The sequence below is a fragment of the Heteronotia binoei genome, chromosome 6 (assembly GCF_032191835.1).
Source record: "Heteronotia binoei isolate CCM8104 ecotype False Entrance Well chromosome 6, APGP_CSIRO_Hbin_v1, whole genome shotgun sequence".
Taxonomy (NCBI): domain Eukaryota; kingdom Metazoa; phylum Chordata; class Lepidosauria; order Squamata; family Gekkonidae; genus Heteronotia; species Heteronotia binoei.
This window is the reverse complement of record NC_083228.1, coordinates 87,753,052-87,777,307: the sequence shown is the minus strand read 5'-3', so window position 1 is coordinate 87,777,307 and position 24,256 is coordinate 87,753,052. Positions and strand designations below refer to the sequence as shown.

At 41.0% G+C, this 24,256-nt stretch overlaps 1 protein-coding gene across 2 annotated transcripts in view; it reads right to left on the bottom strand.

Moving 5' to 3' along the window:
• KY (kyphoscoliosis peptidase) overlaps positions 1 to 24,256 on the bottom strand; it is a 42,460-nt gene that overhangs the window by 2,825 nt on the left and 15,379 nt on the right. The window contains exons 4-9 of one of the 2 annotated variants that reach the window (XM_060242067.1): positions 19,430 to 19,504; positions 13,443 to 13,499; positions 9,392 to 9,474; positions 7,225 to 7,333; positions 5,520 to 5,637; positions 1,141 to 1,329 (exon numbers count right to left, since the gene is read on the bottom strand). In XM_060242067.1, the coding sequence (XP_060098050.1) occupies positions 1,141 to 1,329; positions 5,520 to 5,637; positions 7,225 to 7,333; positions 9,392 to 9,474; positions 13,443 to 13,499; positions 19,430 to 19,504 (631 nt within the window). The remainder of the gene's footprint in view (positions 1 to 1,140; positions 1,330 to 5,519; positions 5,638 to 7,224; positions 7,334 to 9,391; positions 9,475 to 13,442; positions 13,500 to 19,429; positions 19,505 to 24,256) is intronic. The other variant, XM_060242068.1, reaches the window with a different exon arrangement.

Sequence of the window (24,256 nt, the reverse complement as noted above, 5' to 3'; positions counted from 1 at the left end):
TGTGTGTGTGTGGGTGTGTGTGTGTGAGAGAGAGAGAGAATTTAAAATTCTTATTCTCATGTGGTTTCATCAAGGAAAAAAATACCCCCTGCTGGTGGTACTGGACCTCAATGGGAAAATTATGGCACCTTAGAAGTGCAGGTGCAGCCACTCTGAGGCTGCTTTCACATGGGTAGTTTGACCCAGACTCGATGTCTTTGGAAGTGTTTTCCCCCTGTTGCTTCCCCACAGCATCATTTGTGCACCTCCTGGTGTTTCCCCAAGTCTTTCCCAAAGCTGCTTTGCTGCAACGTTTAGGAAAAGATGGCTGTCATGGGGGTAGGAAAGTTCAGATTTTCCTGTACACAGATAGTGACATTTGTTTCAGAAGTCTGGGATTCAAGTCAGAAAGTCACTGCTCGTTGCTGGTGCATTCTCCTTACTGTTTCTGGGGAAAGCCCCAAATGTAAATGGCATGGTCTCTGAATTAGTTTCCAGTTGGATCAACAGAAGACAAGATTTTGAATCCTTTAATTGTTTCATTCTGAAAAGAGCTACTGGAAGCGTGTTAAATATCTGCCAACAGGAAAGAAATCTATATAGATCCATCTCTTCTCTGAAAAGAGATTGTTGCCTTTTTGTGTTGTAATCTTGAGGATGCAGTAGTGAGGTAAATGGAATGATGGGCTGGATCCAGCCAATTTTTAAATTCAATCTTGCCCAATTTCTTTCCTTATTGTAGTTCTGTCTCGTGTCACTGTTATACATGCCTGTCCCATAATTCCCAGCATAGATTTTTTTTGGTCAAAAGGGAAATTGTCTTTTCCCTTTTTAACCAGTGGAAAAGTTGGTTAGATCCAATCCACGAGGACTTCATTGCACCTTAGCAGCGCAATCCTTAACCACAATTACACCCTTCTAACTGGTTTAGAAGGAGGTAACATTATTTTTAAATCAGTATCTGTCATGAAGTAAAAACAGATATAAGTTTGTGAAACAATTGCATCAATATTGCATGTTGTAAAACCAGAATTAAAAATAGGCATATGTATGTGAATGACTGCATCTACATTGTATGTTGTGAAGCCTGTTAAAGAAACAAAGAGACTCGCCACCTTTTCATTCCCCAACCCCACATTCAGAGAAGGAGGAGAGCTGTACCTGAAGGTGAACTTGCTGAAGCAGTCATCTATAGAGCCACTCCCCCAGGTGCTGTCCATCAAATGCCACCTTCCATCAAGGTAAACAGCATTCCAGGCATGGTCATATTCTCCTGTAAAGGTCTGCCCAGTCCTGTAGCCATGACCTTTAGAATGGCCAGATAAGTTCACACACTGCACTCCTGCAATGCTGAGGGGAAGAAAGAAAAGATTGGACTTATGAAGCAAAGGAACCATTCTTAAAGCATGGCCTTTCTTTGTTTGGGGTCATCCATAACTGCTAGTATCGTATGTGCTTGTCACAAATTTCCATAATTCTGAAGCTATTTCGCAACATTGCCAATTTTATCTGTGATGCTGCTACTACTACTACTACTACTTCTACTACTACTACCACTGCCACCACCACCACTACCAAGAAGTAAGGTCAGATTTTACTTAATATCCTTTCTGTCATGTCTTGTTTGGTGTTGAATGTGAATAAATGCTTTCCTCTCACCAAAACAGATTATGAAATATTTTTGCAATTTGGAGATAAGAGAAATAAAATGTTAGCAACCTAAGAAAATACTGCTAAAACAGAAGTCTCAGTTTCCTTAAGAACAGGGGCACTCCATGACATGTTTGGAGGTTCAGGCAGAACAGAGAAAAGGGCCTGCATTGCATTGTGGTGGTGGCAACTAGCATGTCCTGGGTTAATGGCAGCTCTTTCCTCCATCGGTTTGCTTCCTTGTGTAACTCCCACACATTAGAAAACTGGTTGATCAAAATTTGCCTGTTCGTACTCTCAAACTGAGGCCAGGTTGTAATCTAGGCTGGACAGAGTGAGAAACTTGGCCCTGCAGAGTCTCAAACAGGTAATCCCAGGCAGATCAATGGTATGGTACCCCTTAGTGGATGCAGGCTGTGGCCAGTGAGCAAAGACAAGCAGGCTTAAAAGTCTTGTGTGTGGCACAGCAGTGGCCTAACCAGATCGTTGCTTCTTATGGTTAACAACTCATCAATTAGAAGTCAGTGAATAGCAATGGGATGCGAAGAGCTCCCTCGACACTTAACAAAGCCTGCAGCTTGAGCTGCTTGATGGTAGATGGAATTAAATTTGTGGTAACGTGGATTGAAAGAAACAATTGGAATTGATTGCAGACACTGATACAATCATTGCAGACAGTTCAGCGAAGGCATCTGCTCAGTACATGGAGATGATTAAAAGCAAATAAGATGTTAGCCTGTGTTTCAGAAGGGAATAGAAAATAATCTAGAAAATGTTACAATGGTGTTATGCAAATAGCATGACCTTCCCTTCAGTACTACAGACAGGCTTGGTCACTTCAGTAAGAAGAAACATAGTTTGGAGAAAGATAACAAAAATACCACTTGTCTAAGGAAAGTATATGAGAGAAGAATAGTTATTTCTACTCAGAAGGCAAAGAAATGAGATAACTGCTTCCAATACTGTATGATTGGGAATGTGGCCACAGTCTATATAATTAACGAATGGTGCAAATGGTCAGTTGGTTGTTTGTTGTTTCCCATAATAGCCATAGCTGAGCCAGCACTAGAGGCAGCAGTGATTTCTGATTTAAACCTCTGAAATATAAACCTATCTGCATGCTGCTGTTTCTCTCTGCCAAGCTGATGTTTTGTTCACTCAGTTAGAGCTGCCCTTAGTCAATTAACTTTGCTGTTGTAAACTGTGGGCTGCCAACTCAACCAGCTGCCCAAGTCAGCAAGGCTCTGAAATTTGGGGCAGGTTCTAATTCAGTATGCCAAACTAGCAGCCAAGAATTATTTTTCTAAAAAAATGTGTTTGTAGCTAATATGATTTATATCCATGGCTGGTAGATTGCTGAAGCCATTTGCTTTGGAGGCTGTTTTTTTTCTGTTAGAAATTAGTGTTGCAAAGTGAGATTTTCTCACATAAAGTTCCTTCAGAGTTTATCAGGCTCCGTGAATGCACTTCTCCTCCTCACTGGTAGCAGAGCCACTGAAGACTTGCCAAGATAAGCAGCTGTCAGTGTAGAGACCCTCCTCAGCTGTCTCCGTGATCTTGGACTCTACTCAAACATGGTTGATTTGAAAATCAGAACATGCTACAGAGTGCCAGAATGCTGGGTATGAGAGGTCTCAGTCATGGCCCAGTGTTGAAAATGCTTTCCATTAAAACATGCTAAATTAGAAATGTGATGCCCTCCACCCATGATGATGGAAAAGCTAGAAGAACTGTTATAGTTGCCTGAATGTAAGCTGAGAGGGGACTGTTTTGCTGCATCAAAATTTTCTCCCTCATCACAGAGAAAATGAATTAGAACACCTACTTTAAGCCATTATTATGATTTGCTTGGTCTTGGCAGGCCACAGGGAGTTCTTGTTCTATAACCGCTGTAGGAAAGAGCTCTTGAAAAGCTTTTATGAAACTGCCTTCTACTGAGTCAGACCATGGATCTATTAAGGTCAGCATCATCTGCTCTGATTGGCATCAGTCTTTCGTAGCACCTATTACCTGACCCTTTTAATTAGAAATGTTGGGGACTGCACTTGGGACCTTCTGTGTGCAAAGCAGATGCTCTGTGTCATAGCACCACTTCATGCTGCTGACCCTACTCAGTATTGTCCTGATTGACAAATGTCACAGCCTCCACAAACCATGAACTAACTTAGGAAAGCTTCACCTTTTCCTTCACCTAATTCTTTGGATTGGAGCAGACAGTACATCTGCACTGAACTGTGGAAAGACTTGTTTTAATTCAGCCATTGGTGTTTGCTATGACAAAAAAAAAAAAAAAACCCAAACAAGGAAAATTGTGGTGCTTTGCTTAACATTTTTTTGGAAGCTGAGATCAGACAACTACATGAAAGAGAATTTAGTCTGTCTCATTCTAGGGAGAGGAGCTAAGTTAAGTTACTTATCAATACACCTACCAACATTTTGATCTCATGAAAATGCAATTAGTGCTGGGCTGAATTTTTGCACTGGAACGTATTTGAGGTAAGAAGTGGGCTTTTGTGGGCTGCAAAAATCCCTTTGAAACACTTACTTTTTTGTTGAATTTGTTCACAGCACTGATATGCTATTGCTTTTTCACCATTTCGGAGCCAACTTTCTTAGTGTGATACCAACCATTCCAGGATCATGTTGTGAAAGTCACATTTGGGTGATCATCAAAATGTGATAGCATTAAGTGAGGGTTAATGAAGCCCTCCCATTGCCTTCTCTCTGAAGGGGGTAGTACTGGGGGGGGGAGGGGAGATAGAGCCTGGCATGTGATTAGCTGTGGCAGTTTAAATGGGGATGTACACTTAGATATGCACCTGAATTCACATCTAATTGAAAGTACAGATAGCACCAAGTGCATCCAAATGCTGATGTGTGGATGGTGGACATTGGCATCTGGATGTGCATCTGGATATGGATGCCATCAGCATTACTTCCAGTGACAAATATATTTCAACACATGTTCCCATTCACTTTCTGCTACAACTTGTCAAGCACACAGAGCTGGGGTAGGTGAGGAAATGTTGGCAGAGTTAATCAGAATCATTTATAAAATCATCACTGATAATTCTAATGTTTCATAAGGTTGATATTTCCTTTTCCTGAATCCAACAGGGTTGGCCTGGAAGAATTCCAAGCTGTAATTAAAACAACAACAACCAGCTTCCCTTCTCCTAGTGTTAAATGTCACTTACCAAGGATAGGCACATTTCCAAAGGATCAGGGATGGAGATAGTTTTGGAAGGAAGTCTAATTATTGATTCAACTAAGGGTTGTATGTGATGAAGGGGATGGTGCTGGAAATCAACACTGCCAAAAAGTTCTTAAATACAAAAATTGCCAGGTCAAACTAAACAGAGAGCAAAGTCCTACTTTGAAGAAGTCAGTGGGATCTCTCCCTGCCATTAGACAGAAGTGAATAATGGTAGTTGTACATCCATTCTTCTTCTAATTTCCTTTTACTTATGGAAGAGAATGCTGTAGCTTTGTGTGTGTGTAAGTGTTGGCAGAGAGCGTGCTCAAGCTCAGTGTGTGATGTTGTTCACCATGTCTTACATACAAAGAACTACATAGAGTATTCTGTAGTCCACAGACCTCTTCTTTTAACCTTCAGATACTCAAAGAAAAAACATACAGCTTCTCCTAACTAAATTATCTCAGTGTACTCATCTGCCATTATGTTAATGCAATGTGAGCCTCAGCAGATGGCACAAAGTAAATTATACTGGGGGAGGGGAGGAGCAAAATTGACCTTTCTAGTTGCTGCTATTCAACAGTCCAAGTTCAACATTATGTTTCAAGTTGTGGTTTATGTCAGTGGGGGTAAGACTCATACAGGTGGCAGTGAAACTGAAACATTTGTACCAAACATTCTGATCCTAATGTACCTGCACATGTGTTCAAAGAGGCCAGCATATCCCTCACAAATGCTCTTTCCATTCTGAATGACATCCTTGGGCTTGAAAGACAGCTGATCTTTGTTATAGAAGCCCACAACATCATATCCTGGTGGAACAAAGAAGAAATTTCAACCAAATAGGTAAAGCAAAACAAGCAATGGGAAATTACAAAATTTGTTGTGCTCCAGTTATCCAGATCCATCACAGGTCACACAGATCTGCACTAAGTAACAAGGAACTTATTCATTTACAAACAGGTCTAAGAGATCTTTTTTCTTTACATGTCTGGTTTCAGGCATTATATGCAACTCCGGAACAGATCTACAAAGCTTCAAATTCATATTTGCATGCACAATTCTCATGTTTATTGGCAGGGTTTTGTGAGTAGAAATTATCCTTAAAGTTTTTCCAGTCAGAATTTGCAAATGTTGGTTTAGTGTGCAATCAGATCCTGCTAAGTCAGTGACCCTCAAAGACAGAGCAGGATTTCAGTTGAATTTTTCAGGAGTAACATGGCAAGGTTTACTATCAGAGGGAAATGTGATACGAATGTGGTGGTGATAGTAGGGGGATGGCCATCACACCAAAATGCCATACAGGGCTGGCCAAGGAGTTGGGCATATTTTTGACCCATCTAGCTTATTGCTCCTGGATACACCCTTGCAAGCACATCTTCAAGCTCTGCTTTGCAACCATGAAGACTAGAATGCCTGTTGCTGTGACACTGCTCCCACTATCCTTGTACATTCACAGTAAGCTATTTTTAAACATAACCTGGGATTTTCATGTCCGCTGCAGATTATATTATTTTTTGCTTTACACAGAACTGAATCTGTCATTCTCAGTGGAGAGGAAGCCCCAGAAACTGAATTCTTGAGAGCATTTAGGGCTGCATTGGGAGAGGAGAGCAAAAAAAAAAAGTTGTGCTCTAGAACCTATAGAAATAATTTGTTAGATCCAACTCAGAGTCTTGAAATTTATTGTATACATCCTGCCTCCCTTTATCCATGGAGCTTAAAGCAGCTTCAGAGAATTCCTGGGAAATCACCCATCTGGACTGTGATCAGATCAGACATTGATCTTCAGCAGGGTTGCAATATGATGTGCCTTCTAACCATGCCCTGAGACCAGATTTAAAGGCAAGGGCTGTAGCCACATAGAGCTGAAATGAAATGTGATAGGCAGTTGCATTTATCTATCTCCCAAGAATTATTTTACCCAACAACAGTATCAGGAGGCTACAAGTCTGAGGGGAGAAGGATTTTGCCATTTGGTCAGTTTCCTGTTCAAAGTTACACCCTCCCCAATTGTTTTCTTTCCACAAGGGAAAAGATAGCAGTACCAATGCCAGCACAAGAACCTGAGCAGGTTATACAGTTTGAACAATTTACTGTTGACCATTTTTGAACAGTACTAACAAGCTTTCTGCAATGTCACAGAATGCTTCAAATAAAGATAATAATTTAGATACATCTTTTCAGGGAACAGACAAATCTAAGAGAAGGTTTTCTGGTACGACAGCTTTCCATCTTTTCTTTTGAGGGTTTTTTTTGCTGGTAAAAATAGTAGAATCTCTTCATATGCTTTCAATCTATACTCCACTCACTGGAATTTTAAGAACCACAGAGGAAGGCAAATAATAGTTGAGCATTATCCATAGCTTCAAAATTAAGTGGCAGAGTTCTCTGCTTACCTATGTGGTGGCATATCCATGTCCAGATAGCCCTGACTTTTTCGAGGTCAGTATGTGCAACACGGAGCAAGGTTTTTACCAGATCCTCCACACTACCCTTGGCAGTCACCTGTATGGCAAGGGCCAAGCAGATTGTCAGTTTCTGTCTCCTTGCTAAATCCAATGAATCAATAGTGTGCATCTGATTTAGTTTTCCATTACCTGCCAGAATCACCAGGTTGGTCAGTAATGTTCTTATTGTATTTCATAGAAAGCATAGTAGCTTACAGTTTGGCTCAGGACAGTTTTATGAGCCGCTTTTAGTCTCAGAGCTTAACTTTCAAGCACTTGTTATTTATTAGTCTCCAGAAGCGAAGAGATACTGTGAATAGGGTTTTCATCCATGCTTCTTTTGGAGGCCATCTGTGGTTTCAGAAGCAAGTCTTTTGCAATGGTGTCAGATAAGGTTACTTTCTCTTACTCTGTTTATCCCCTTAGGGTATGTTCACTGGCATAACTAGATCCTATTTAAACTGTTTCACATTATATGATTGTTGTCATCCAGGCATCCTCAACCCTCAGGCCAAAGATGAGATTTTATTACCATATAATTTCCTCTGCAAGGCATTAAAAGTATGTTGTAGCTATTCTAAAGATCTGGGAACAACATACTCGAAGATGTGTCATCTTGGACTGCTAATGAGAAATGCACAGCAAGTTATGAGGTTAAAATTAGATGTGCCACTAAAATTGTGCCTAACTTTAAATTTGATGCAAATTTTGGAGCTTTGGAGAGAGCTATTTCACTTTAGGAATTCTTCCAATTTTCATTAAGTCTGGTGAAGTTTTTCAGGTGGATTCAGCACACTTCTAGTTTGTCATCAAATTTTACCTAAAATGACATTCAAAGCGAATTTGTAAAATCCTCCTCAGGCAAACTGGAGAAATTTCAGGGAAAACCAACAGCTTCCATATGATTGGGTGTGTGTGTGAAATTCTTGGAGGAAATAGTCACAAAATTAAGATATTCACTGAGCAGGCTCCTCTCTGTGGAAATCCAGATTGATTTATAATTCACATCTTCTACATAGCATGTTCTGACAGCCACTAGCTTAGACAGATTTAAAGAGACTAGACACTTCATGGAGGAGAGGTACATCAACGGCTATTAAATTGAACCTCCATTTTTAGAGACAGTGTACTACTGATTGTGGGGAGGGACAATAACAGGTCAATTGGCCTCTAAGCCCCTTCTGATGGGCCTTCTAGGACATCAAGTTGTCCATTGTGGGAAACAGGCTTCTGGACTAGACCATCCATTAGTTTGATCTGGCAGGGTTCTTTGTATGTTTTTGTATGTCTTTGGACCTTTGGATTGCCCAAAACTATTTCTCCACTAAGATGATTTAGGGAGAATATGTTCAATACAGAATCTAAGAAAAAACCCAGTAGCACCTAATAATGCTTAAAGTAAAGATGAATTGTTTGTGTCATGTAGAATGGGGTTGTCCAAAGGACTCAAATGAGCAATACAATTTTGGCCACCCTCAGACTTCACAAATGATATTTTATAACTTGTCCAAAAAGCTGCAGAATCCATTTCACTGTTAATTATCAATCAATAACCCAATTCCCCAGGAAACCCATCACATGATGAATTTAATAAAGGCAAATTCATGCTATTTGGGGAAAAAAACTAACATGGTTTAAAGAAACATGCCAACAAGTTGATTCACTGCACACTTGAATTGCCACTAACAGCTAAAATTTTTCCACATATCGCTGTTGGGCATTCTAGCAATTTGGGAACATGGTAAAACCATACACAGAATGTAGAAAAGTTCATAGTATAGAACAAGCATAACACCAGATATTACTGTTCATCCCTCAATAACCCAGATTCACCATGATTCCACGTTCACACACACTAAATACTGCACTTTCAATTCACTTTCAATGCACTTTGCAACTTGATTTTGATGTGTGAAATGGCAAAATCCACTTGCAAACAGTCACTGAAGTGGATTGAAACTGCATTATTTAGCATATATGGAAATGCATTATAGTAATGAAATAGTCATTAGAATCCATAAAACTGGAGTAGATTGTGTATGGCTGGGGCAAAAGTTACAGAAGAAGCAGGAGCTCAGTTTGAGCTCACAATAGGATGATCTTTATAGTGTTTTACCTTTGTTGCATATGCATCCAATTTCTCAAATTGCTTCAGGTCTAAAGGCATGGATTTCAAGCAGGACTTGTCCCATGGGTAAACTGGAAACAAACATGCAATCAGGAACAATCATTCTAGAAAGGAAGAGAAACTGCCGCTTGACATCTAAGCAAGGGCCTAGCCAAATGTTACACTTTCTGCTACATAGGGTTGACAGTTCTGGGTTGGGACGTTCCTGGCAATCTGGGGATGGAGCCTGGAGTGTGGGAAGGGAGAGAAAACAGCAGGGTTTTTGATGCTATTTGAGCCAAAAGTTGTCATTTTCTTCAGAGGAAGTGATCTCCATAATTTGCAGATTGTTTGTGATTCTGGGAGAATTCCACCCCTCACCTGGAGGTTAGCAACTCCATTTCTGCAAGTAAAGTTATGGGTTTATTATGTTCTCAAGGTAGAAGGGGTATATGTGTCAAATGCTTGTATTCAAATGCTAAAATACAATTCTAAGGCTACTGATTTAGGAGAAGGTAACAAGCATGCTCTAAATTGAAAGGAATCCTAGGACAGCATCATAGTGATGCCAATAGGATTGCCAACTCTGGGTTGGGTGATTCCTGGAGATTTGGGGCCTGATGATGACATGGTTTGGAAAGGGAGGGAACCCAGAGGAGTATGCCATAGAGTGTCATAGAATACACCCTCCAAAGTAGCATTCCCCTCTCCTCCCCAGGGTAATTGATCTCTATACTCTGGAGATCAGTTGTAATCCTAGAAGATTTTCATGTCCCACCTGGAGGTTGACATCTCTAGATGCTCACTGGACCTCTACTGCAGTTATGCATTGGGGCAGATATAAGGAGAATGAAAGGTGTGCAATTTGGGATACACATTATTGGGGCAAACATGGGTGGCAGAGTAGAGAAAATGTAACATCTGGTCAGGACTTAACTCAGAGGTACCCTAACAGCATCTTGACATGAGATGCAGAAATTGGATTGAGTTTCTATTGGTTGAAAATATTAATACAACAAAAAGTTTTGTGGCATCCTGAAGACTGAGAAATATATTGTTAAGCAATCAGCTTTGTTAAGCCTGAGCCCGCTTCACTGGATGCATGAAGTGGGCTCCTAGGCATGTAAGTAGGTACAGAGAAAAAAATGTTTACAAAGTAGCACTAAGTGGCCAAGCAATGCAAGAAATAGCAGCAGCTGTGTCACATGCAGACTAGATATTCTCACAAGATCCAATCAGATATTGCAAACTTGGAAAACTTTTTTTCTCTTTTTCTGAAGTGACATATATGTATATTCCTGGCTATCTTGGAGACCTCTTCACTTGATCAACCTAAGGATGAACCATAGAGGTTCAAATCTGCAATTGCACTGGTTGCTTATGGTTTACAAACCCACACATACCACCTATGCTGTGTTGTGAGTTATCTGTACATCAGCTGGCACCAGGGCTTTTTTGTAGCAGGAACTCCTTTGCATATTAAGCCGCACACCTCTGATGTAGCCAATCTTCCAAAAGATTACAGTAGGCCCTGTAAGAAGAGCCTTGTAAGCTCTTGGAGGACTGGCTACATCAGGGGTGTATGGCCTAATATGCAAAGGAGTTCCTGCTACAAAAAAAGCTCTGGCTGACACATATCTGAACTGAACCAGAGGCAATATGCATCCAGATGCGGTCTTACTGCATCACACCTTTCCTGATATTTAAAGCCAGGCACTTCTTTCCCCACTTTATGCTATGACAGAGCTTCAGTAAGAAAACTGAAGTAGCCTCTGAGCTAAAAGCGCATGTCACAATAAGGTTTGATTCAGCCTTATTGCCAGGTTGTGACTAGTGAAGGAGCAACCAAAGACAATGGTGGAGGCGTGTGTGTCACTGTTAGTTAAAGTGCTGCTCAATAGTCATCCGTCTGTCTCAAACTAGCACTCAAGCACAAGGCATCTGTCTCTTTAACAGGCTTGTTTGTTTATCTGGCCTTCCACTGAAGAGGGTTATTACAGTGACCTAAAGAGAGCTAAAGCAGATTTACGCACTTAAAAGGCTCCTGCTCTATACAGCTCAGAAAATTACTTTTTGCCATTTGGGAGCTGGGTAGTTTCTTCAAATTGGCGATCAGTTTTAGTCTTTGTCAGGCTATAACTGAAAAGGCTCCCTCAGCTGCAAAATTCATAATAACTCATACAGTCATATGCTGTTACCTTGTAGAAGTTAGAATTGCATACCAAGCCTCTGGCATGTTGTGAACACTGAAAGCAGGCCATATTTAAGCACTTGTAACATTGGGCAGGCATTGACTGCCCTGCTCTTAGATGCTCAATCTAAGATGTACCTTAAAAGGGGCATGTGTCTGAAACACTTTTCCATTTCAAAAGGAATGTGATTTTCTAGACAATGCACGCCACCCACCCAGTCAAAGAATAGTAGGTTGCACCATAGCACTGCTGTGTTTTATATTTTCATTTATTTATAAATGACAGTGTCTATGATGCAGAATATTTGCAGCCAAGAAGAGTGTGGCAGTGTATTCTAAGAGCAGTTTTTCTTTACACCCTAAATGGACTACAACTTGACTACTTGAGATGGCAGAGCGGCAGCTTGAAGGAGAGTAAAGACTATGTTTTGGTCTGCCTCACCTGCATTCCAAGAAAAGCTGATTTTCTGAAAGAAATTTACAACTCAACTACTTTACAGCATTGTTGAGGGCTGCTGAAGTAGGTTTGCCAATCTCCAGATGGGGTCTAGAAACCTCCCTAAATCACAATTGATCTCTAGACTTCAAAGTGAGAAAATTGCTAGCTTGGAGCACGGACTGTATGACATTATACCCTGCTGTAGTCCCTCCCCAGGCTCCACTGCAGAAATTTCCCAGCCTGGAGTTGGCAACCCTATGCTGAAGAATGATGCCTGGCAGCTGCTTGGTCACTTGCAGGGATTTGGATTTAATCCACAACTTTAATCTGAAGGGTAAACACAGGACTAGTGGGAAGAGGCAAGTGGTTTATTGCACTTGACTACCCTGCTCCTGAACTTTGGAGGATCTTGGAGACACACCCAGCCTTCTAGGAATCTTTTTTACAGTTTACCAGTTCTCACTTCTTTTAGTGACAGTATGAGAACAATAAGAAGTACTATCAGAGATGAAAACTGGGGCAAAATCTGTCTATCTTCTTTCTGGGGCATCTACCAAACCTGGTATTTATCTCCTCATTTGCCATTGCTATTGGTGGACCTTGGAGGACTGTGAAAGTTGTGTCTTCTAATCTGCCAATAACCTAATGATATATTCAAGCTACATGTGGCCTCCTAGAATTTGTAATTGATACCTAAATTAAATAATCAAACAAACAAAAGTTCAAGGCGTTGAGAGTCATTACATGGTCTCTGACTCTGAGCCAAACATCTTGGTGTATAGTCATGAGTGGCATAGTTGCTTTTACTGCATGTGAGGATCTTCTCAATACATAAATAATAAGTAGTAAGTAAGTAATCAGTAAGTGCTGTCAGTACACAGTAAGTGCAGAGGGAAGGGCAAAGGGGACACATTCAGTTTCCCAGACATCCAGATGATCTGAGCTGGCAACACTAGTCATCTGTTCAGCAGTAAACATGTAGTAGGAAGCTTCATGCACTGTGCCTTTTGAGGTGGATGTGGGGAAGTCTTTCCCCAGAACCCCATTTGTGTGTGTGCACTGCCTAACAGGGACAGGTGATCAGCGTATAAGAGGCCATCTCCATATATATAGATCTGTTTGTGCCCTAATTTTTGACATTTAGAAATGGAATGGGAAAGGTTCCTTGGACAGCAAGCCATCCTTCCTTTCTATAGTGGTTTCTTGGCTGCCTCTGATGTTATCTGAATGAGACCCTTATAGTAACAGAATTCATTAGAGTTAGTGCAGTTGTTATTTTACTGTTAAACATAAATGTACATTTGTAACACAAAAGTTTTTTTTAAAAAAAATAATACTTCCTGTTCAGAATATTTCAGAATATTTTGTTGTTTCTGCGAAAACAGCAGTGTATATGTGGGACAAAAGGCATAGAATAGCTCTGTAGTTACCATGCTGGTCTTTCCAACCAGGAGGGCGGAGTCTGCGTTTTCCATTCTCTTGAAAACCTACAAAATTGTGAAAAGAATGTGAGAAAGATGGAATAGGCTTGTGGACAGACAGGTGTGGACAGAAAGTGAAAAAAGTAGATAGGAGAGAAGAAGAAAGTAAGTCTGGAACAGTCTCTAATTTTATTATTAAGAATCTGTTCATGAGGTAATCAGCTTAACTTTCCCCTCAGAGAGAGAATCTCTGCAGAAAGGGGGAGGGTTGCTGTTCTGCCTCAGTGCAGTGCAAGTATTTGCTAAGTATTTTGTCATTAGTACATTTGTGGACCAGTTATGTCCCAATCAAGATTTTTACGTCACTTACGGATACCTCAAACTTTCCCCTCACAAGTAAGGGGCACTGGGTTATTTTCTTCCTTTTTTCTATTTAAAAAAAATTAATGTGATAATAGAGAAAGACTGAGAACCTGGCTCCACAAAAGTAGGACAATTCCCCAATAATAAAATTGCCAAAGTGGTAGAAGATGAAATTTAAATGTTACTGAAAACAGAGGTGTTTCTGTGTGTCTCTGGTACATTAGAAGTGGGGGGGGGGGGGCGGCAATTGGCTAACATGGAGACTTGACAGTCAAACTTCTGACAGTTTTTGTATCCCTCTGAAGGGCACATTTGAGAGAGCTCTGAGAGAGAGCAGATAAGAAGTGCTATAAGAGTGAGGTTTGGCTTTCTAAACAGCTGGGGGAGTTGCTGAGAATTTCTGCGTTTGTGTGACTGTGTGATTGCTGAAAATTCTGAGTTTGTGGTTGCTGTGGAATTGTTGTTTGTTTGGTTTGAGTGGGCTGAAGGTGATTGTTGCTGATAGATTAGGAGTGGCTGTGTTCCTGGGGCAGACTGAGGCCCCACCCTATTTGCATTATTAAGCTTTGCCTTGCCAGAGGCACGAGAGATCCCTGATTTCCTTGTTCTCCCAATAAGGTAAGTTGACCTTCCAGAAGGAAAGCCACATAAACAAACAGGATTTAAAAGGGGACTGTATATTTTAAAAAAGCTATCATGAAGGTAGAATGCCAGCAGGGGGGTGGGGGCTTTCCAGTGTTTTGCACTGAATGTCACATGTATGACTATCTGCCCACAGGACAGAAGTCTTGCATGTGTGCTCGATGCAAGGAGCTCCTGGTAATCAGGGAATGAGTTCATACCCTTGAGGCCGAGGTGACTGACCTGGAGAAGCAGAGACAGTCAGTTAGGCACTCGGAGAAGAATCTCGGGGACGTATTGGATGAGCCCCACTCTGAACGTGGCAGCCCCGTTGCTGCCAGGGAGCATGAGGGTCGAGAGGGAACAGGGCACCATGCTGAGGATAAGGGGAATGTGCCCTCAGAAGGGACCTCTTCTTCAGTTGGTGAGCGGGTATCCTTTCGCACCAAGGAGCAATCCCTGGGAAGGGAGAGGGGGGAGGTCTTGGTAGTTGGTGATATGGGGAAATGCAGTTGTGAGGTCCTGGAGGAAAAATTTAGGCTGCTAGGCAGGATACTTAAGGCCAGGACCTCAAAGGCAGCCTTCTCTGAAATGCTACCTGTTCCACATGCAGGGCTGGAGAGACAGGCACAAATTAGATGTCTCAATGTGTGGATGAGACGATGGTGTAGGGAGGAAGGGTTTAAGTTTGTTAGGCACTGGGATACTTTCTGGAACAAGCGGGAGCTGTACAAAAGAGACGGTCTCCACTTGTCCCCAGATGGAACCAAGCTGCTGGCGCTTAAAATCAAAAAGGTGGCAGAGCAGCTTTTAAACTAAATCTTGGGGGAAAGCCAACAGGAGATGAAATGTCTCTGGTTCGGAAGGACTCATCTCAAAGAGATGAAGGGTTAGCTGTTACTTTTCTACTGGATAATGGATCAGAGTTGTCCACTGAGATGGTGACACAGTATGGAGTGTCTGCCAAAGTCTCGAGGCAGCAGGAGGAAGGTGGCTGGCCTAAATTGCCTGGGAAATTATAGATGTTTGTATACAAATGCTAGAAGTGTTCGAAGTAAAATTGGTGAGTTGCAATGTTTAGTGTTAGGGGGAAACATAGACATTGTGGGAATTTCAGAAACTTGGTAGAATGAGGAGAATCAGTGGGACACGGTGATTCCTGGATATAAGTTATATCGGAAGGATAGGAAGGGAAGGGCTGGAGGTGGGGTGGCTCCGTATGTCAGAGAGGGTATACAGTCCAGTAAGACTGAGGTCAAATAATTAGATTCCCTTCTAGAAATGCTTTGGGTTGAAATAGAGGGCCCAAAAGGAAATTTAACTATGGGAGTTTGTTATTGCCCACCAAATCAAAAGATAGAGGATGATTATAATATGATGGAAGGATTAAAGATAGTGGCTAAACATAAAAACTGTGTCGTAATAGGTGATTTTAACTAACCGCAGGTTGATTGGGTCAATATGTGTTCTGGTTGAGAGAAAGAGATTGAGTTTCTATTTGCTCTCAATGACTGTGCTATGGAGCAGATGGTCACAGAACCTACCAGGGGTGCGGTGATCCTGGATTTGGTCCTAAGTAATGCCCAAGACTTGGTGAGAGATATAAAAGTGATCGCACCGCTTGGGAGTAGTGACCATAACATTATTGATTTCACCATTTGTATAAATAGGGAGTTGCCCCAAAAGACCAGCACAACCACGTTTAATTTTAAAAGGCGTAAATTCTCTGAGATGAGGAGGCATGTGAAGAGGAAACTGAAAGGAAAGGTAAATACAGTCAAAACCCTTGGGGAAGCTTGGAGGGTATTTAAAACTACAATCCTAGAAGCTCAGATAAAAGCTGTAAAAGGTAAGGAGGACTCCTTTAAGCAATGGAAAGCTAGTCCAAGTGAGATTAATAAAAGGAAACACAGGCTGTGGCAAATCAAATGCAAGACTGATCAGACAGGCAAAAAGGGACTATGAGGAGCATATTGCAAAAAACATAAAGACCAACAATAAAAATTTCTTCAAATATATTAGAAGCAGGAAACCAGCCAGGGAGGCAGTGGGGCCCTTGGATGACCAAGGGGTAAAAGGATTACTGAAGGAGGATAGGGAAATGGGTAAGAAGCTGAACGCATTTTTTGTCTCAGTCTTCACTGTGGAAGATGAGAAGTGTTTGCCCACTCCAGAACCACTAATTTTGGAAGGGGTATTGAAAAACCTGAGTCAAATTGAGGTGACAAGAGAGGAGGTCCTACAACAGATTGACGAATTAAAAACTAATAAGTCACCAGGTCCGGATGGCATACATCCAAGAGTTCTGAAAGAACTAAAAGTTGAACTTGTGGTTCTCCTGACAAAAATATGTAATCTTTCATTGAAATCTGCCTCTGTTCCTGAGGACTGGAAGGTAGCAAATGTCACCCCCATCTTTTAAAAGGGTTCCAGAGGAGATCCGGGAAATTACAGGCCAGTCAGTCTGACTTCAATACCGGGAAAGTTGGTAGAAAGCATTATCAAGGACAGAATGAGTAGGCACATTGATGAACACAAATTATTGAGGAAGACTAAGCATGGGTTCTGTAAGGGAAGATCTTGCCTCACTGACCTGTTACAATTCTTTGAGGGGGTGAACAAACATGTGGACAAAGGGGACCCAATAGATGTAGTTTACCTTGACTTCCAGAAAGCTTTTGATAAAGTTTCTCATCAAAGGCTCCTTAGTAAGCTCGAGAATCATGGAGTAAAAGGACAAGTCCTCTTGTGGATAAAAAACTGGCTAATTAATAGGAAGCAGAGAGTGAGTATAAATGGGCAGTCTTTGCAGTGGAGTACGGTAAGCAGTGGGGTGCCGCAGGGCTCGGTACTGGGTCCCATGCTCTTTAACTTGTTCGTTAATGATCTGGAGTGAAGTGAAGTGGCCAAGTTTGCAGATGACCCTAAATTGTTTAGGGTGGTGAGAACCAGAGAGGATTGTGAGGCACTCCAAAGGGATCTGTTGAGGCTGGGTGAGTGGGAGTCCATGTGGCAGATGAGGTTCAATGTGGCCTAGTGCAAAGTAATGCACATTGGGGCTAAAAATCCCAGCTACAAATACAAGTTGATGGGTTGTGAACTGGCAGACTGACCAAGAGAGAGATCTTGGGGTCGTGGTAGATAACTCACTGAAAATGTCAAGACAGTGTGCGATTGCAATAAAAAAGGCCAACGCCATGCTGGGAATTATTAGGAAGGGAATTGAAAACAAATCAGCCAGTATCATAATGCCCCTGTATAAATTGATGGTGCGGTCTCATTTGGAATACTGTGTACCATTCTGGTCACTGCACCTCAAAAAAGATATTATAGCATTGGAAAAAGTGCAGAAAAAGGCAACTAGAATGATTAAAGGTTTGGAACACTTTCCCTATGAAGAAAGGTTAAAACGCTTGGGGCTCTTTAGCTTGGAGAAACATAGACTGCGGGGTGACATGATAGAGGTTTACAAGATTATGCATGGGATGGAGAAAATAGAGAAAGAAGTATTTTTCTCCCTTTCTCACAATACAAGAACTCATGGGCATTCAATGAAATTGCTGAGCAGTCAGGTTAAAATGGATAAAAGGAAGTACTTCTTCACCCAAAGGGTGATTAACATGTGGAATTCACTGCCACAGGGGGTGGTGGCGGCTACAGGCATAGCCAGCTTTAAGAGGGGATTGGATAAAAATATGGAGCAGAGGTCCATCAGTGGCTATTAGCCACAGTATAATAATAATAATAATAAATTTTTATTTGTACCCCGCCCTCCCCTGCCGAAGCAGGCTCAGGGCGGCTAACAATACGGTGCCCCATGGTGCACCAACAATAAAACAGTTACATTAAAAACATTAAATTAAACATTAAATTAACCTTAAAAGCCTGAATTAAAACAATTAACTAAAACATAATTAAACGCTATCCTTGACACTCTTCTAGTTGATGCTGATGGCGGATTTCCAGTTATTCATAAGCTAATTTAAAAAGGGTGGTCTTGCAGGCCCTGCGGAACTGATCAAGGTTCCGCAGGGCCCGCACCTCCTCTGGGAGTTGGTTCCAGAGATGTGGGGCTGCGGCCGAAAAGGCCCGAGAGCGAGTGTTCTGTAGTTTAATTTGTCTTGGCCCAGGGGTAGTCAGTCTGTTCTTTCCTACTGACCTCAGTGCTCTCTGGGGTTCATACGGGGAGAGACGGTCCTTCAGGTAGGCTGGTCCTCGGCCATATAGGGCTTTAAATATATATATGTGTGTGTGTGTGTGTGTGTGTATGTTTGTATACACACACACACACACATATTGGCCACTGTGTGACACAGAGTGTTGGACTGGATGGGCCATTGGCCTGATCCAACATGGCTTCTCTTATGTTCTTATGACCTTGACATTATTGGATATACAATTTACTGTCTGATGGCAGTAATCAGCCCTCCCCCCATGTGTTTGAAATATAGGAAATCATATTCTGATAAATGGCATCATGTCCATTGACCCACATATTGGATGTGGATTTTTCTTCTATGAAGTACCATTTGCTGGACAAAAGATCCTTGTGTATCACCAAACACATGGTCAAGTCTGGTAGAACGAACTGACTGGGGAGGGGAAACTCTGATTACCTGCTATAGAAGTGGGGGTTGACCAAGACACCATTTCTGATAAGTGATTAATTAGGCTATCAAGTTGACATGATACATCAGCTTCCTCAGTTTAATGGAGATATAATTGATAATGGGGATTCATGATTTTGAAACATGAAGATTCAGTTATTCAGTTTTGGTTTAAAAATCACATATATGTTTCACAAAAAAACCTTCAAAATGGGTTTTGTGTAGCTGGACGCTTCATGACAGGATCCTTTGATCAGGTAGCAGTCTATAAACAATGTTCAGGCTGTTGTGTTCTAATCTGATATTATAATATCTGAGATAACCTATTGTTACAAACAATTCAAGTGAATTGAACTGAATTGCTATTAATTACAAAAAAGTTAGTTTTTTTCAAAAACAGAATACCTTTCCCAAAGGAGAGTTTCTTGAACAACTGTGGGGTGGAATTTCTAGCATGTACCTCTACGGTTACTTGAGTACCTAAAACCAACAAAAATTTTGGAAATGATCAAAAATGGGCACAGAAATTCAATTTATTAATATATGCCCAAGACAAAAGAACAGAAAAAAACTATTCCTTAAGTCACAGCACACAACATCACTTCATAATACCACATGCTTTTTGTTAATCAGCTCAGAATTTCAGATTCTCTATTTCCTTTTGTGTCACCCTCCATCCTCACTGTTTATTCTTTTGCTCATCTCATTTGTACTGTATTTAACAAAACTATAGTTGCCCTTCACGAACTGATTCCACATATATCTAGCCTATTGCCATGCATGTTTTCCGTATTCGCTGTTTAATTAATCTGTTGTCTATTTTATGATAGTTCACCATAATTTGAGAAACATATTTAAAAAAAAAAAACATGAGGGACTAGGTGACTTCCAAAAGTCAAGATGTATTTTGACAACTGTGTTCCATTTGCACTCAATGTTACCTCATCAAACACGGTAATTGGCTGGGAGCCTCTGGGTATTTACAAATGTATGTTAAAATTTTGTGTGGCAGTAACTTTCCAGACAATGAAGACAAGCAATTGGTCTGTCATCCCTTGATTCTTACAGCTTCCCGAAAGATGTTCTTTGTTTTGTATGTTTTTTTTAAGGTTCAGTCTTTTATGGGATTCTTTCTAATCTTCCTCTGCCAGGTATGATTTACCATTGCCCTTCCAATACAACTTGTTTGAGAAAAAGATTTACAGCATAAAGCCATGGGATGGGGGAAGGCTTGGAGTTTTGCAGATTCATCAAGAAATGGAAACAACAAAGGCTGACACATTTGGTTAGTATGATTTTAAGAACCTACTAAAGAAGACTAGAAAACAATCTCCATCTTGGTTTGCTTTATAGGTGACAGAGGGTGTGGTGGCTGCCTTTGGAAACAGAATGCTGAGCTAAATGAATTGTCACTCTGGTTCGTTAAGGCAAATCTTACATTCTCATCCAGGTGTAAAGGGGATACAGAAGTCATCAGAGACCAAATAATGCCTATTTATTTATTTAGTTTACAAAATTTCTACCCTGTCTTTCTGCCCTCAGAAGAGTCACTAAGGCAACTAACATCAAACACACAAAGTAAGATCACGCTTTAAAACCATTAAAACCAGTCTACCCCAACACATCATTAAAACAATTAAAACCAGAGTTAAAATACACACAAAAACATAAAAACAAATGAAATTTTGAGCAGTAAAGAGGGATCACTAAGTGAACACCAAATGCAAAACAAAAAACAAAAAAGCTCTCTTCATCAACTGGTGGAAGGTGGCAACAGGAGATGGATAAGTTTCCCTGAGGAAGATAGCAACAAAAGGAGATAGACAAGTCCCTGAAGAGAGAGTCCAGAATTTTGGTGCCGTTACTGAGAAGGCCCTCTCCTGTATTGACGTCTGCTCAACCACAGAAGTTGGAGGCACCTGAAGTAGGGCCTCTGAAGGTGATCATATTGGCCAGGCAGGTTCATAAGGGAGTAGGCAGTCTTTCAGGTGTGTTGATCCCAAACCATACAAATGTTTAAAGGTCAGCACCAACAACCTGAATTATGCTTGGAAACAGATTGGAAAAATGGTATAGATGGACCAAACTGGAATATGTTCCCTACAACTAATTCCAGCCAACATCCTGGCAGCAACATTCTGCACCCAACTAGGGTTGCCAGGTCTGACTCAGGAAATATCTGAGGACTTTGTGGTTGGAACCAGGAGCAAGGTTGTGACAAGTACAATGGAACTCTGGCTATCACACTTAAAGGGACCGTGCTTTTTAAAAGTGCCTTCCCTTCACTGAAAATAATGAAGCACCCTCTTTTTGGGTTCACGGAATTGGGTTCACAGAATTGTTTTTTCTTTTTTTTTTGAGGAGAGGTACCAGATGCTATGCTGAAAATTTAGAGCCTCTACCTTAAAAAATAAAACAGCCAGCCTCCCTCCCATGCTCCAGATACCCATGGATTGATTTCTACTCCTTTATACCCTATGGGAACCAGTCTCTGTAGGGTATAGTGGAGTGCCCAGCAGATATTCACCCCCCACCGCTTTCTGATAACCCTGAAGTGGGGGGGGGGCTTCAAACCAAGGGATTTCTTGCCCTCAACTGGGGATTGTGCAAACCAAACAGAAAATCATGGCAGAAAACCCAAAGGTACCGTGATAACCACACAAAGCCTCACAAAGAAGAAAACAAATAAACAAAAATAGAAAATAATTATTAACACTTCATGACACTCTCATAACAAATATTTCTACTATCATACCCTGATGTACAAAGGAAAGGAAAGGTCCCCTGTGCAAGCACCAGTTGTTTCTGTCTCTGGGATGAAATGAGTGCAATGGTGCAATAGTTTGAACATTCTTTCACATTACCCTTCTTTGGGATTGGAATATAAACTGATCTTTTCCAATTCTGTGGCCACTGTTGTGTTTTCCAAATTTGTTCACCTGATGTGTGCATCACTTTAACAGCATCATCTTTAGGACTTTGAATAGCTCAACTGGGATACTGTCATCTCCGCTCGCTTTGTTAGTAATGCTTTCTAAGGCTCATTTGACTTCACACTCCAGGATGTCTGGCTCAAGGTCAGCGATTTCACTGTCATGTTTGTCCTGAACATTGAGATCCTTCTTGTATAATTCTTCTGTGTATTCTTGCCACCTCTTCCTGATCTCTTCTGCTTCTGCTACATCCCTACTGTTTTTGTCCTTTATCATGGCCATCTTTGCACGAAACGTTCCCTTGATTTCTCCACTTTTCTTGAAGAGATCTCTTGTCCTTCCCATTCTATTATTTTCCTCTATTGCTTTGCATTGTTCCTTCAGGAAAGCTTCCTTATCTCTCCTTGCTGTTCTCTGAAAATCTGCATTCAGTTGGGTGAATTTTTCTTTTTCACCTTTGCCTTTCACTTTCCTTCTTTCCTCAGCTATTTGTAAAGCCTCATCAGACAGCCACTTTGCTTTCTTGCATTTCTTTTTCTTTGGGATGGTGCTGATTGCTGCCTTCTGTACAATGTCACGAACCTCCATCCATAGTTCTTCAGGCACTCTGTCTATCAGCTCTAGTTTCTTTGACTAGCTTTTAACAATATATCAGAGCATGGCAAGATTCCACTATTTTTGGCACACAATTAAGTTACAATCTCCAAGGTCGACATCATTGTTATGAGAGTGTCATTAAGTGTTAATTATTTTCTATTTTTTGTTTATTTGTTTCCTCCTTTGTGAGGCTGGTTATCATGGAACCTTTGGGTTTTCTCCAATCACTCAACTGGGGATTGGCAACATCAAATTCAACTGAAGTTTCTGAACACTTCTCAAGGGCAACTCTATAACTGAAGGGAGGTTCTAGCAGTATTTGCCTTAGGACTAAACCACACATTACATTTTTGTGTGAGTTTGGTCTATGTTCCCTTGATCTGGCTCACTTTCTTTGCAATCACGAAACAACTATGAGGAATGTCATTTTAAGAATCAGAGGGAGTTCTTTTTGGCTTTACATTGCAGTGGGGGGAAGGGGCACTTGCCTCCCCCTATGCCATTCTTAGAAGCTGGAATGCTCCCACCCAACAGGGAGTTATTTACATAACTTTGGAGCCCTATGTGCTTGAAATACTTATAAATTACATTCCCTCCAACAACTGTGAAATTGCAAGGAACACAAGTTGGGCTGGGACAACCTAGACTCAACTTGTCAAAATATTTAACATGAACTTTGGGCATAAGGTGCTGCAATAACCCATCTGTGTCTTTGAGATACCTTCATGTATATATGACAATTTTATCCATGAATGCAATGCTGTGGCTGATAACAGACGGACACTTTGAGGCAACTCAGAGACGCCTCAGAAACTGACATGAAAAACCCTTCCAAACCCTTCCAAACCTTCGCCCTGTCCCCATACCGTACTCATCCTGTCCTCCAGCGTCCTCAGAGCAGCTCAGAAAGCTACCACTGTTTCTTTTTGAGCAGTCCCAAATTTCTTTTTGAGCCGGCCCAATTTGGGATGCCTCCAATCCTTCCCAAAATGCCCATCTGTTATCAGCCTGTTTGTTTAGATTTTTATATCCCCCCTTTCTCCCCAATGGAGACCAAGAAGGTTTACAACATTGTTCTCTCCTCCATTCTATCTTCACAGCAACCATTTGAAGTGGGTTAAGATGAGAGTGTGTGACTAGCCTAAAGTCACCCAGTGAGTTTTCACAATAAAGTGGTACTTCAGACTTCCATTTCCAACATACTAACCACTGTTTTACACTAATACAACCAGCCAACTAACTTTACAGTTATCAGAAAAAGCTAACAATGATCATATCATGAGTCATCACTGTGGAAACCACTATGGGAGGACTTCTAATGTTAAGGCCAGTTCATGTGTTATAACTGTTACAAAGGCCCTTTGATACAGCCTCTGTGTTCAGGCTCTTCCATATTTATTTATTTAGGTAAATTTATATTCCGCCCTTTCCCAAGCGGGCTCAAGTGTAAAGTACCTTGCTCAGATATAGCAAGTGTAAAGTACCTTGCCTCCATTATTCCCATTACTGCCATGGAATTTTTTTTAACAATGACCATTGTTGAAATATGTTCCAGATTTTTCTCTGTCTGTCTTTATAAACTGAATGGTTTCATCTAAGAATTTAAATTCTATATTTTAAAATGTTAAATCTTAAATATATATTATATTGTTGTAAAATTAAGTTTTAAAATATTCCTGAGACTGTATGAAAATAAATATGA